This window comes from Pygocentrus nattereri, chromosome 11, assembly GCF_015220715.1.
Source record: "Pygocentrus nattereri isolate fPygNat1 chromosome 11, fPygNat1.pri, whole genome shotgun sequence".
In the NCBI taxonomy this organism is placed as follows: Eukaryota; Metazoa; Chordata; class Actinopteri; order Characiformes; family Serrasalmidae; genus Pygocentrus; species Pygocentrus nattereri.
The window spans coordinates 8,426,442-8,438,831 of record NC_051221.1 but is presented as its reverse complement, the minus strand read 5'-3'; the positions used below and the strand labels follow the sequence as shown (position 1 = coordinate 8,438,831).

General features: G+C 39.8%; 1 protein-coding gene across 4 annotated transcripts in view; it reads left to right on the top strand.

The window, feature by feature from the left end:
- The window catches only part of anxa6 (annexin A6), a 70,447-nt gene extending 58,057 nt beyond the window's left edge, over positions 1 to 12,390 (top strand). For 2 of the 4 annotated variants that reach the window (XM_017687407.2, XM_037543027.1), the window contains 7 exons: positions 4,212 to 4,291; positions 4,389 to 4,442; positions 4,844 to 4,937; positions 6,437 to 6,532; positions 6,659 to 6,717; positions 8,971 to 9,093; positions 11,986 to 12,390. In XM_017687407.2, coding sequence (XP_017542896.1) covers positions 4,212 to 4,291; positions 4,389 to 4,442; positions 4,844 to 4,937; positions 6,437 to 6,532; positions 6,659 to 6,717; positions 8,971 to 9,093; positions 11,986 to 12,045 — 566 coding nt within the window. In that variant the 3' untranslated portion in view covers positions 12,046 to 12,390. Of the gene's footprint in view, positions 1 to 4,211; positions 4,292 to 4,388; positions 4,443 to 4,843; positions 4,938 to 6,436; positions 6,533 to 6,658; positions 6,718 to 8,970; positions 9,109 to 11,985 lie in introns of all 4 variants that reach the window. The other 2 variants (XM_017687406.2, XM_037543026.1) reach the window with 1 other exon arrangement.

The following is a 12,390-nucleotide window of genomic DNA, read 5'->3' as shown; positions in this document are numbered from 1 at the left end:
TTCACTCAGCCACTGGCGTATTTCTCTCAGCCACTGGCGTATTTCTCTCAGCCACTGGCGTATTTCTCTCAGCCACTGGCATATTTCTCTCAGCCACTGGCGTATTTCTCTCATCCACTGGCGTATTTCACTCAGCCACTGGCGTATTTCTCTCATCCACTGGCATATTTCTCTCATCCACTGGCATATTTCTCTCATCCACTGGCATATTTCACTCAGCCACTGGCATATTTCTCTCAGCCACTGGCATATTTCTCTCAGCCACTGGCATATTTCACTCAGCCACTGGCGTATTTCACTCAGCCACTGGCGTATTTCACTCAGCCACTGGCATATTTCTCTCAGCCACTGGCATATTTCACTCAGCCACTGGCATATTTCTCTCAGCCACTGGCGTATTTCTCTCATCTACTGGCGTATTTCACTCAGCCACTGGCATATTTCACTCAGCCACTGGCATATTTCTATCAGTTACTAAAGTATTTCACTAAGACACTGGCGTATTTCTCTCATCTACTGGCATATTTCTCTCAGCCACTGGCGTATTTCTCTCATCTACTGGCATATTTCTCTCAGCCACTGGCGTATTTCTCTCATCTACTGGCATATTTCTCTCAGCCACTGGCGTATTTCTCTCATCTACTGGCATATTTCTCTCAGCCACTGGCGTATTTCTCTCAGCCACTGGCGTATTTCTCTCAGCCACTGGCGTATTTCTCTCAGCCACTGGCGTATTTCACTCAGCCACTGGCGTATTTCACTCAGCCACTGGCATATTTCTCTCAGCCACTGGCGTATTTCTCTCAGCCACTGGCATATTTCTATCAGTTACTAAAGTATTTCACTAAGACACTGGCATATTTCACTCAGTTACTAAAGTATTTCACTCAGTTACTAAAGTATTTCACTCAGTTACTCTGCTTATTTCAAGATTTTCTCTGTGTTTAACTCGTCATAACTCAGACATTTTCTTCTCAATCCACAAAACATTATACCAAAATAATCCTCAAAGGGTCTTATCTCACACCATCTTTCTGGTTAAGCAATAGAGTAAACAATTCCCGAGTTATGACTCAAATCGGACTCAAACAAGGCTTCTCCACTAAGAGCTGCATAACAGTTACAGTTCATTTGAATGAATGACTCCCCCCCCAAACACATACATCTCTCCCTCTCACACACACAGACACACACAGACACACACACACACACACATACATAAAGAAGTGTTGTTCACCTACACAGAAACACACACAAACACACTTGCAGCTCTTTTGAAGCACTCTTGCAGTTCCTTCAGGAAATGCACATCTAGTTAAATTTTAAATCTCACTGAGATGACTACATTCCTTTGGTTTACTGTCCTGAAGGACCTTAAATGTGTCCTGTTGTACTACTAATGTCCTCCAGAGGGCAGCAGCAGTACATGCTATCAGTGAGACTCACACACTGTGCTGTTAGGCTTTAACAAATATACACATTGAGTTCAGTCCAAAAATCTAAAGTATCTCTAAAGTAATAAAATGCTCAGTGTAATTTAAACCCTGCCTGGACTGTACAGACACCTGGCCAGGGACCTCTTTCCCAAAAGCACAGTAATGTATCATGGTCTTAAAGGGCCCATATCCTGTATTTACCTTAAATATTTATTTATTTGTTTGTTTATTTATTTATATTATTTTACTCAGGACTTTTTCTTGTTTTATTAAAATAAAAATGTTTTTTTATTATTATTTTTCTTCTGTTCTTTTAATTTAATGGTTCCGCACAATGCATGACAGTTATGGCACAATGTAATGTGCCTCACCGAAATCTGAGACGAAACAATTCTGCGGGTTTTTACTTTATGCAAATGAGCCTGCCAAGCTGGCAAGAGTTGAGATAGGGCTTGGCAATAAAACGATAAAAGTAATGATCGCGGTGAAACGTTCCTCGATAGAAAGATAAGAAATGTTTGATAAATGTTTGATGTAGTAGAGCATTCTCACACTGCTAGTGACAGCCCCGGTGGTGGTTTGCACTGTAAAAAAAAGTGACACTACTCTGCGTTCACCACAAGAGGGCTCACTTCTTCTCACTTTTTTATTGTGACTTGAGGAGGGAGGGCATGGGGACTAAAATGGGTCTATATATACTCGTATACTTAGACGTAAACGTCTGAAATGTGGGGCTATACCTTCACTGTTTCAGTTTAGTGATCTGTTCTCCTGTCACCAAGTGTGAGTGAGGAGATAAGCGGCCTAACTGTAACGTTACTGTCCTGCAGCAAACCTACTTCTGTCCTAAGATCCTAACCAGCTTTAGCAGCATTGATTCACGTCTGCTCCACACAACTACAGCACTGTTATTCCTTTCCAAGCTATAAAAGAAGTGGGTTCATGCAAGATACAGCCCTGATTGGAACAAAAGCCAACTGAGGAAGGCTCTATGTGTGGCTCTGGAGAGTGGGAGAATATCTTCTCGGGCTAGCTGGTTTTAGCAGCTGGCTAACTTGAAGCAGCACTCAAACACACAGCACAGCCGTATTGAGGTCACTGTAGAGAACTAGAGTGGTTGAAACAAGACGAAAAAGATGGACCTCGGCGGCATGAACTGCAGCGTGATTCTCTCACACCAGACAAACAACGGCCTCCCTTTAGGCACGACAACGCAGACGTCTGCTAGCTGGTGTCTGAATACTGTGGTATAATCAGACATGGATGTGGCCGGTTGTGATGGCAGTAAGGCTGTGTGATCCATCACTGACCTACTAAGCCAGCTAATGTTTACTGATCATACCAGCTGACGTTGATGAGTTTAGCACCAGTAACCAGATTGACTAGCATTTGTCACCAGAAAGCTAAAGATAATCTTTTCTTTTCTTTTAAAGGTGTGAATATTGCCATGCTGTGTGTATGAGAGCACTGCTGGTAAAAACAGCCAACCTGGGAAACTTTCTCCCCCCTATCCCATGAGAGATTTGTGAAATGTTCCACTGTTTGGAAAAGTGTTTGTAATGTTCTGACCATGAAGATTATCCTCAAAAAATGGTCTGTTTTTCAGTCTTTAGACTAGAAACTGTAAAGAATTTGACATTTGCTGTGATAATTATCAATGACGACCTAAGTAGAGTCTTCACCACGAACGGCAAGCATGTTTGCCACGTTAAAGTTAGAGAGACTTGCTCTCTTTTACCTAATATTACTATTGAATTTTTTTTTGTTACGTTTGGGAACCAAAGTTAACTCATGTGGAGCTTTAAGGTTACTTGTTACGTTGGCCTGCTTGCTAGTGAGAAGGAGCGAGCTAACTTGCTCCAACGTTGAGAACATTTATGAAAGAAGTTTAAATTTACATTTTTATTTTCATTGTACGTTTTGCTCTCACATTAAATAAAGGTAAAATAGCACACTTACTGCCCCCATTACACTCTCTATTTTTCTTCCATGCTTTTCCTTCATTATCATGACTTTGAAACGCCCCCTAGTGGCGATCAGAGCGGCGACGACAAGGAGATTTTTAGTTTTCGACATCGTTTAAACACACTGGTTGTCCTTTACATTGTACATTGTCTTAGAATTTCATGATGCATGGATCAATAGAAATGCTGTATAATCCCTTGGAAAAAAATCTTTTTACATTGATTTACATTGAAAGGTACAAGTGTTTTTGCCCTCTCCTGTAAAGTTACTATGTTGGAGATCCTTGCTTTTCTCTGGACAGCAACGTTATGTAAATGTCCTCTGTTCAGATTGGCTGTCCTGTGTTTGACCTTACTCAAAAAGCAGGACTAATAAATTCTGCAGGATTAGGGTTGAATAGGTGGATATACAGTTGTGTGCAAATGTTTAGGCGCCCCTGGTGAAATGGCATTTTATTGTTTTTCTAAGTGAAAATGCATCCTCCGCAGAGAACACACACATTACTGCACATTTATTTAACAAAATAAAAAATACATGGCTTGTGCAAAAGCTATGACACAGTACTGTGTATGTTTTATTATTTTACATTTATTTTAAATAGAAATTGTGCACTAAAATTAGCTAAAAATGTCATAATTAATTGTGTTTCCTTTAGAGGACCTGTTAACTTGGACCGGGCATGTTTTGAAGTTTTGACCATGGTTACAAACTCTTTTATTTGAAAAAATGGCCATTTTAAGAAACATATACCACATCTGCCACATTAAATGACGTTTAAATGGAAGCTAATATCCATCATTTTCTTTCCAGCCTATAAGAAAAGCCTGGAGGATGCCATTCACTCAGACACCTCAGGCCACTTCTGTCGGATCCTGGTTTCCCTGGCGCAGGTAGGCTGTTACTGGCTGGCTGTTTTGGCTACTTTTAGGTTGTTTTAAAAATGTTTTATGAGCAGGCTGCTTAACTCATACTGGCTGTGTGCCTCAGGGAGGTCGTGAAGAAGGCCCTGCTGACTTGGACAAAGCAGTGCAAGATGCCCAAGTAAGTGAGGAGTTTCCTAATGTCGTCTGGACGGTGTTGTTTTTGCAGTTGCTAAAGACTAAAGATCTATGTTGTGAAAAAGGGTTCTTGGGGGAGTGAGCTAATTTTAGGTGCAACTTCACATTATTCTAAGTTTAACTTTAAAAAAAGGAACTTGGTATTTAATCAGAGGCTTCCTCACTGAGAAAGCTAACATTTGTAATGAGTAAACTACCAGTGGGATAAATTCACATGACGTCAATTGCTTGACGGAAACAGCCCTTAATAGCTTACACTTATTGTTAGGAATATTAGCACCCTTTAAAAAGATTCCAGTTAGCCCACGAATCACAAACATTACAGAGTAACGGCCTTAAGAAAAGGGAATTATAAGTCAAGACTGCGTCTCTTCTCTTTTTCAGGCCCTTGGTGACGCGTGCAACGCTGACTCTGATGAGATGATGGATAAGTTCATGAGTATTCTGTGCACACGGAGTTTCCCTCACCTGAGGAGAGGTAACACATACGCAAAACCACTCACTGCTCGGGTTGCCGTTTAACTGCTGTACACAAGTCGTACAATGACTAAAATCAGGACTGACAGTAGCATTTGTGAAAGAATACACTTTGAGACATTGTCAATCTTGATGTCCATTTGCTTGGCCATTTACTGTTTATGCTGTCACCAAATGCTCAGTGCTTTTGCCTTTAAAGCTGCACTATGTAAGACTTATTTGGAGGAACACCTACGAAATCATCTGGGATATCACAGCAAACATCTAGCAACACCTAGCAACCACCAGAAGTAACAACAGTATAGCTACACCTTAGCAACCACCTTGAAAAACATAGCAATGGCCTAGTAACACCTTACCAATCACCTGTGACACCATAGCAACATGGCCTAGCAACACCTGAGCAACCACCTGGGGTATCGCAGCAACAGTCTAGCTACATATTAGCAGCTGTCTTGAATAACATAGCAGCAGCCTAGCAACACCTTCGCAGCCATCTTAGATAGCATTGCAACACTTCAGCAACCACCTGGGATAGCATGGCAACGGCCTGGCAACACATTAGCAACCACCTTGGATAAAATTGCAATAGCCTTGAAACACCTTAGCAACCACCTTGGATATCAGCGATGGCCTAGCAACACCTTAGCAACCACCAGAAGTAACAACAGCATAGCTACACTTCAGTAGCCAACTTGGAAAACATAGCAGTGGAATAGCAACATATTAGGAATCACCAGTGATTCTTGAGCAGTGTTGTAGCAACAACTAACAAGGATTCCATAGAAGTGGTTCCGTCAAGCCAACTTAAAGTTTGTTCTTGAACTTCCTCCTTCTAGTCCACTTCTGTCATCATAGCTTCATTGGCCTAATGTTGATTTTGCATTTGAGACCTGAACATGAACCGGACCTTCTTACACGTCTAACAGTAGAAGTCTTACATAGTGCAGCTTCAATGACAATAGATGTTGAATGGCTCTTCAATAAGGGCTGAAACCTTGCTGCAGTTTTTCCATTACTTGGGAAATGAAAAGACAAAACTTTGTATCTCCTTTTCTGTTATTTTATAATGCGTTAGCATTGTGCTCAAATTTCACGATGAATGGTCTACACACACACACACACACACACACACACACACACACACACACTCATCTTCTACACTGCTTGTCCTTTTGGCTCGCAAGGGGTGCTGGAGCCTATCCCAGCAGTCATTGGGTAGATGGCAGGAAACACCCTGGACAAGTCCCTAGTCCATCACAGACAGACAGACATATACATTCACTCACACCTAGGGAAATGTAACATGTCCAGTTGGCCTGACTGCACATCTTTGGAATGTGGGAGGAACCCCACAGAGAGAACATACGAACTCCACACAGAAAGGACCCCAGTCGCCCAGCCGGGAAACGAACCCAGGCCCTTCTCGCTAATACAAAAGAAATTACTCCAAACGTTTTCCTTCCTCCAGTAGCTGAGGTCTTGGTATTTTCCCTGCAGTGTTCCAGGAGTTCGTCAGGTGCACCAATAAGGACATTGAGCTGATCATCAAGAAGGAGATGTCGGGAGATGTGAAAAATGTCATGCTTGCTATTGGTAGGAACCCTTTCAGTCTATACAGCGATAGATCTATTGAAAAACAGGAAATCATCCTTTCTCATTTAGCAGTTCTGGATTTAAGTGTTGCAAAGGTCATAATGTTATACCACATGTTTGTTTCAGTGAGGAGCGTGAAGAACCAACCCTCTTACTTTGCGGACCGTCTGTACAAAGCCATGAAGGTACACCCACATTCACTGCTAAGCAATTAGGCCTCAGAGTTAAGGCAGGAGTCAGTGAGGTCTGCTAGTAAAATGACAACATATTGTTTAAGGCTAATGAATTAGCAAAGAGTCCCTGTTACAGATCATTCGTGATTGATGAGTGAAACAACAGAGCCCTTGGTAGCAATTTTAGCACTTTAGTATTAAGTCTAAGGACTAATGTAAGCACTTCAGTACTAAGTTTAAGGACCAATGTAAGCCCTTGAGCCCTAAGTTTAAGTACTAACATTAGCACTTTAGTACTAACACTAAGAACTTACTACAGCACTTTGGTACTAACCCTAGGTACTTACATTATAGTAAGTACCAAGGCTTAGTACTAGGGTTAGTGTCTTATAACTAGCATTAAGTACCAACGTTAAGCACTTTTAGTACTTGTAGTACTTAGTACCTAGTAATACCTTATTAGCACTTTAGTGTTTAGTTTATTAACTTTGTACTTGGGTTAGTATCTAATAACTAATGTTAGGTACTAATCTTACACACTTTTAGTACTTGTAGTACTTAGTACTTAGTAATACCTTATTAGCACTTTAGTGTTTAGTTTATTAACTTTGTACTTGTGTTAGTATCTAATAACTAATGTTAGGTACTAATGTTACACACGTTTAGTACTTGTAGTACTTAGTATCTAGTAATACCTTATTAGCACTTTAGTGTTTAGTTTATTAACTTTGTACTTGGGTTAGTATCTAATAACTAATGTTAGGTACTAATGTTACACACGTTTAGTACTTGTAGTACTTAGTATCTAGTAATACCTTATTAGCACTTTAGTGTTTAGTTTATTAACTTTGTACTTGGGTTAGTATCTAATAACTAATGTTAAGTACTAAGATTAAGCACTTTTAGGACTTAGTATCTAGTAATACATTATTAGCACAATAGTGTTTAGTAAGTTCTTACTACAGAACTTTAGTACTAACCCAATGTACTTACAATAGTACCTCATAGCTACTGTTAAGTACTAAATTTGGCACTTTAGTACTTAGGCACTTCTGGCACTTTCAGTGCAGTTTTTAGTAAGTTTTTATTGCATAGTAGTTTTATAGTAGTTTTTAGTACTATTTCTAACTGTAAGTTAAGTACTATATACCCATTTTACTACTTAGTATTATCTGTTAGTACTAACATTAACAATTAGAACTAACTGTTAGTTCTAGTTTTAGGATTAGTATTATTTATCATAAAGCACTTAATTTCTAACTCGTAGAGTATTTTAACCTTAATGTCCTTAAAAACTTAAGTATAAATTTATTAGGTACTAGCTTTGTAGGACTAGACCTTAGTGCTAATTTAAGCACTTTAGTAATTGAAAGTTTTAATTTCAGGATTATGAGGACTGTGTATGACTAATATCATGACTTGTCTGTTAGCATTATCTATTAATACTAACACTTTACTAGTTTTAGGACTTATATGTTAGTATTATCTATTTGTACTAGCACTTTAGTTCTAAGACTTTAGCCATTAGTACTATAAATTTATTACATATGTACTGACCCTTATTGTTAATCGTAGTGTTTTAGTACTAACGCTTAGCACCAGTGGTGAAAAGTTGGACCTTCTTTCACTTCTTTTCACTTTCACTCTTTAGTACAAATTTTTAGCAAAAACATCAGCATTTTAGTATCGACTGTTAGCACAATGTTAGTACTTTATCACAAGGGTGCTAACCTTTATTGTTAACCTTACCCCTTTAGTACAAAGACTACTCATTGCTAACCTTAGTACTAACCCTTAGTACTGACTTTTGCACTCCAGTACTACCTATTAGACCTAACATTAAGGGTTTAAGTACTAACCCGTATCACTAATTTAGGAGCTAGCATGAACTCCTAGTTGTAGCTTTAGCACTTTTGTACTATCTGTTAGTACTAAGACTTAGAACCGACTTTAACACTATTTAGGACTAATTTTAGGACAATTTATTAGTATTACCTGTTAGAACTAACACTGTATTTTCGGACTTATGTATTAGTACTAACTTTTAGTACTAACTTAAGCACTTTAGCGCTAACCTTAAGTTTTGGCTCTAGTTTTGGGGACCCATTGTTCTACACTGATACCCGCAGTACTTTTTTTATGCTAGACAGGATGTTGTAGCTGTGGTCTCTAAAGGTCATGGGGCGGGTGTATGTGCTGTGTTTTGGGGGGTCCTCATCTCTGTGACGAGCGCTTGCTAAGCGTGTGGTCCTGTTCTCTCTGCAGGGCCTCGGTACCGATGACAGAGCCCTGATCCGCATCATGGTGTCCCGCTCGGAGATCGACCTCTTCAACATCCGCAAAGAATTCAAGGAGACGCACGACGCCTCCCTGCACGACTTCATCCAGGTAGAAGCTCTCGTCGTAAGTGTTCCTCTTCTCTCGTCGGCGGCGGCCAGTGGCCCGTGCGGCTTATGTATGAATGAAGCGGCTGTGTGTGTGAACGTCCTGTACCCTGTGGTGTCTCACTGCGAGTGCACATCCTCTTTTTGGTCGGGGTGGAGGGGAACGGAGCGCTCGACAGGTTTCTGCGGTGTACATGCTCAGCTCAGCTGTTCAGGAATTTCCCCAGTGCACTTGACTTCCTCTCTCTCCGCTCAGTGTTTGACTGGTGTGGAGCATTGTGACAGGAAGTGCTCTATAACAGGTCTATACTGGCTTTACCATCAAAACCCCCTTTGAAGATAAATAATAACCTTCACGCAATCTATGCCGAATGTTTTTTCTTTCTTTTTTTTTAATGTTTGACACCAATGGGTTGTGGTACAATAGTGTGAAACGGCGCACAGTTTCAAGACCGTTTCAAGGCTGCGTAAAAGTCCATGAAGAACACCCAAAGTTGCAGGTGCACGAGCTCATTGTGCACCGCGGTTGACAGCCACTGCACAGATGCCACAACGATAAAGGAGTTTATTTAGTTTTTTCTGTAAACAAGTTTGTGAAGGACCGGCCGTAAATCTCTCACTCCACCGAGCCGCGCGCCCGTTTACACAACAGGCGTCTAAACTGTACAAACCGTGCGCGTTTATGTGCTGCACAGGTTTCAAATCGTCCGTAGGAAGGTTTGAAGTCGTAAACACAAACACAGTTGAGAAATGTCATCATCCAGAATGGTGAACAGAGCTGTGGATGATTCTGAGAAAGACGTATAGCATCGAGATTCGTTTACAGTAGAATTGCTTGTCCAGAATGTCTCAATATTTAAAGGTAGTGACCAAATTTCTAGGCACAAAACCTGAAAATAGTTTGGTATTTTATTCACCCTTGTCTATGGAAAAAAATCATACAGAAGGTACTGTTGGTGTCTAGTCTACATTCTGGAAGTTACTGTTGTAAAAAAAATGTGCATCACAAGTGACCAAACTTTTTAAGGGTTAATACATAACCAACACGCCATTCTATAAAAAATACATTAAAACTATATTATTATTACTGCTTATTAATGGGGGTTATGTGCAAATGTTTAATTTGTCACAATTTAAGTCGCAAATAAGCTTAAATATAGAGATGCTAGTAAACATAGATGCAGTAAAAAGTATCAAAAAGTCTTTTGTTTTCAAAAAGGCTGATCTTGTGAGCTTGTATGAAGAACAAAGTTTGGTTCCAGATTGTTCCTGGAAATAGACGCCCTGAAACATTTGATTTGCTATAGATTAGATGAGCTGATGTTGGACGATAACTACAGTTAATAGTGTCGACCTGCATACAATCTCTGCCTATTGTGTTTATTTTATTTGCCTTTGTTGGACTGTTAGTGCTTTTTTTCTACTCCAACAAACACTCACTGAATGGATATGTGCTAATTCTAGCTTCCTCTGGTGCCTAAACGTTGGCACAGTTCTGTGTCTGTGTGCAGTACTGTGTACAAGTCTTAGGCATCCAAGCACATTATTGAAAACATTCATCTTGGCAGTAAGCGTGTTCTGACTTCATCAGACTGAATGATAATAAATACAAAAACAGTGAAAAGCAGCAAGAATGTTGTTTTCATCTTGTGAACTTGTTTGAAGAGCTAAGTTTAATTCCAAACTCTTCCTGGACACCTCCAGCCAGCAGATGGACAGGTGGAACTGCATCATCAGCACAGTTGATTTTCATCATTTTGGTCTTGTATAATTTAAAGGCAGGTTGGGTCTTTACAGTGTTAAAACTTCATGCTGAATGGAGCAATAGAAACGATCCAGATGTAGCACTTTGGAGATACAAGCTTTTTTATCAACGGCACAGTCATACACAGAAGTTTGGACAAATTACACGTTTTGTTGATTCTCTATGTACAAATAAGTGAACACAACCTCTACAGAGAAGACACAGAAAATACAACACAGTTTCTGTTCATTTGCTTAACATCAGTTTAATGTAATCATGGGAAAAAAGCCGCAAAATTAAAATGAATTCTTTTTCTTCTAATAATGTTAAACTCAGCAGCAATTGTGTATCTAAATGTGCAGAAATATACGTGTCACCTGTAGAGGATGTGTTATTCTCGCAAAACAACAAAATGATAACTTTACAGGAGACAAGCAAACAAGGTTTTGAAGTCATTTTAGTGATATTTCTTTGTTCCATTTATCATAAAATCTTAAAACAGCTGAAATGGCAGAATATGTTTATCAAAAAAACATAAAATACATGAAAGAAAACAAAAATGTCTAAAATATACACACAAGGTTTTGTTCTGAGAGTGACTTTATACATAAACACACATATGTATATATATTTATATATCTATCTATCTATATATATATATATATATATATATATATATATATATATATACAGCTATTATAGATAGATAGATAGATAGATAGATAGATAGATAGAGTGTTTCTTTGGTGGATGGTGGTCAGATTTAGGTATTAGCATTATTATGGACAAAATCTGTGGGAAGGAGGGTCCATTAAATATATAGAAGGACAGAAAATGTTATGAGTCAGTTGGAATATGTTTTTGTTGTTGTCATTATCATTATGCCCAGTTTAACTGCTTAAATTCTAACCCCTTATTTAAGTACATGAGCTGTAAATATTCTGTTCTGATGTAAACAAATGGAACTATTCTCTGTTAGGTCGTCTTGGCAGGTCTGCTCTGTTGTGCTTTGCCAACGTTGATGAAATTGACAGTCGTGATTATGATCTGCTCCGCTCAGCTGCCCCAGTTTTCCTGCTGTGTGTTGGTTGAGTGTTGCGATTGCGTTGCTGGGAGCCGCTTCACTGTATTTGGTTTGTGCTCTGTTTCCAGGGAGACACATCAGGAGACTACCGTAAGACTCTGCTAATGCTGTGTGGTGGCGAGGATTAGAGCTGTGTGGTTGGCTGGACAAGCTGACACTCTGCTACATCGCGACCCTGCCCTCGGTCACTGAGGTGACCTGCCGCCGCCGCCGTCTCCGCCGCCACGCCTGTGCCAAAGCTGAAGACCTCTGAACTCCTCAACCCCTGGACACGCTCAACCAAAGTCACTGTGTTTTGTGAATGATGTGACTTTTTTTTATTTTTTACTGTTTCACTTCTTGGCTTTATGTTAAAGATGCGAGATAAAGAAACTGCCTGGCTTTGAAACCCGGTCCACTGTTGGCTGCTGTAAGAGATCAGACTGTGGGACTAACGTGAAACTGCTCTGAAATAAAAGTGTTGGTCCTCTTCA